The sequence below is a fragment of the Cenococcum geophilum genome (genome assembly GCF_001692895.1).
Source record: "Cenococcum geophilum 1.58 unplaced genomic scaffold K441scaffold_19, whole genome shotgun sequence".
Taxonomy (NCBI): domain Eukaryota; kingdom Fungi; phylum Ascomycota; class Dothideomycetes; order Gloniales; family Gloniaceae; genus Cenococcum; species Cenococcum geophilum.
This window is the reverse complement of record NW_027137577.1, coordinates 494944-497092: the sequence shown is the minus strand read 5'-3', so window position 1 is coordinate 497092 and position 2149 is coordinate 494944. Positions and strand designations below refer to the sequence as shown.

Genomic DNA, 2149 nt, shown 5'->3' with positions numbered 1-2149 from the left:
ATGCATCTTCTGGAATTGTCGCTCCTTTTTCTACCCCTAGTCTACGTGTGTCCCGCGGCCGGGGACACGTCGCCAACTTGGCAGACTGTGCAGTGTAGTCAGTCTCCAATCACCGATGCGGCAGCTCCTGCTGCGAGCCGTTGGGTTGCTGCCGACGTTGACAATGCTTGGAACGCGGCAGTAGCGGCATGGCAAAACTACACGGCGGCCTCAGGAGCTTCAAGGCTTAATTTGCCTGAGTTCATCAGTAATTATTTCAATGGTCCCGAAGGGTGGAACTGCCAGGATGAAGGCAATATACCCTGCTCTGGCACTGTTCAATGTGATGAAACCAAGTATCCTGCTGGGTTAGTATAGTGCATTTACAGTGCTCGATTCCAGGCTGACAAGAGTAAAAACAGTTTCCTGATTCTGAACTCCTTTTCGTCGATTCATCAGGTAATCTCTCGGATAGTGCCTCTGGTGTCTCCTTCCGGTTACGGCTAATTCTCAGCGCAGATCCATCAACACTACTACCAGGCTCTCCAGGGGGCGGCCACGTCGATGTTGGCCAACCTAGGAACATTCACCAACACGTTTGCGCCTCAGCTACCCCAGAGCGACGATAGTATTACTAGGGATATCCTAGACGTATTTTCCACGATTGTCGGAGTTGGCTCAGCCCTTGCCTGGAATGTTGGTTAGTGTAGTCCTTCCCAATGGGCGCATACTTTTAATCTGACATGAAGTAGCCATTAAGGAGGCTCGTATCTTCGCCGATGATAATTACCGCGGCTTTGCAAAGGATGCCTTCAATGGCCAGGTATCTTTTGCAGTAGCCATTGCGAAAGATAATCTCCCAGCGTGAGTCTTCAAGGCAAGAAGCCGGCGTTGAGCGTTGCTGATGATCGATTGTAGTGCAGAAGCCGCTCTTGGCATGCAAAACACAATGTCTACTGCTCTAGGCTCGCTCTTTGAGTCGTGGCAAGGCACGGAGTCTAGCTATCTTCAGCAGATATTCTCGGGTGCTAATAGCACTGTAATCGGCGATCTCTGGTCTTTGATGCAGGACGGCATGATAAGCACCGTTCCGGTTGGTATCGATTTGTCAAGCATGACATCATCGACTCAGACAATTATGTATGGCCAAATGATTCCGTCCGCTTGGGCCAAGGCTCCAGGAATATTTTTCCCATTCATCTTGTAAGTAACTCTCCATGTGCTATGGTTTTTGCAATGCTTATATGCAACCCGTATATAGGAAAACGGGCGACTCCTGCTCGTCAGCTGCTCCGGGTGATATTGCGCCTTGGGTTGATTCGGACACAGCCACTAAAGCTAGAGTTTGTTGGCAGGGAAACACTTTTTACGTCCTGAGCATCAACTCGAACCCTGACCTTATAATTGATATGAACGCTCCAGGCGTAGGACTGGGTTCACCAGTGCCGTTTGTATCCTTACCTGGTGGTACAAATGATGTCCTTGATGGAAAGGTATTCGGTGGCATAACGCTTGAGGATATAGTTAGCAGCTCCTATCAGGCTTACCAGCTAAACAATAACCAAAACGGCTACCAAATGCCTCAGAACATCGATGGTCAACAAACGCAGGGTGACCTGATCTTCGAAAACGGGATCACAATACCTGGATTCTTTACTCTGCCGATTTGCACCAGTCTGTATAATACACTCATGGCAATCAGGAAAGGGCAGTCCAAGGGCGGAAAGTATTGGCCATGTGAATAACTTGTTAGCAGAGCTGTTAAATAAGCTTATCGTCTACTTATCGCATATCGCTTAAGACGATAGGTGTAAGACAAGAAGGGGCTTTCGAGGGTAGGTGTGGATCTAGTTGTTCATTCTAGCTATCTATCTCTCTACTTATAGATCTCTTATCCAACTATTACCTACTTAGCTCCAGATATCTCGAATTCACGATCTGACTCACTATTTAGGCAATGGCTATATTAACACATACTTATCTCAGTGGTCTTATCAATATCAATACGATATGTTCGGTACTGAAAGATATTGAATATTGAAGATCTTTAGAGTTGAGGTGGTGAAAATAAGGTCAATGTATTGGTAAATGACTCTTGGGCCTCCTTATAATACGTGCGCATTTTAAGTTTGTTAGGTAAACCCATAGAAAGTAAAAATTACTACAGTCA

At 46.6% G+C, this 2149-nt stretch overlaps 1 protein-coding gene across 1 annotated transcript; it reads left to right on the top strand.

Moving 5' to 3' along the window:
• K441DRAFT_558447 (uncharacterized protein) lies at positions 1-1724 on the top strand (the record flags this gene model as incomplete). Its single annotated transcript, XM_067643411.1, has 6 exons — positions 1-347; positions 402-438; positions 499-675; positions 743-843; positions 898-1182; positions 1241-1724. The coding sequence occupies 6 exons, from the start codon at positions 1-3 to the stop codon at positions 1722-1724; spliced, it is 1431 nt and encodes a 476-aa protein (XP_067504352.1).
• Positions 1725-2149: the final 425 nt, after the last annotated feature.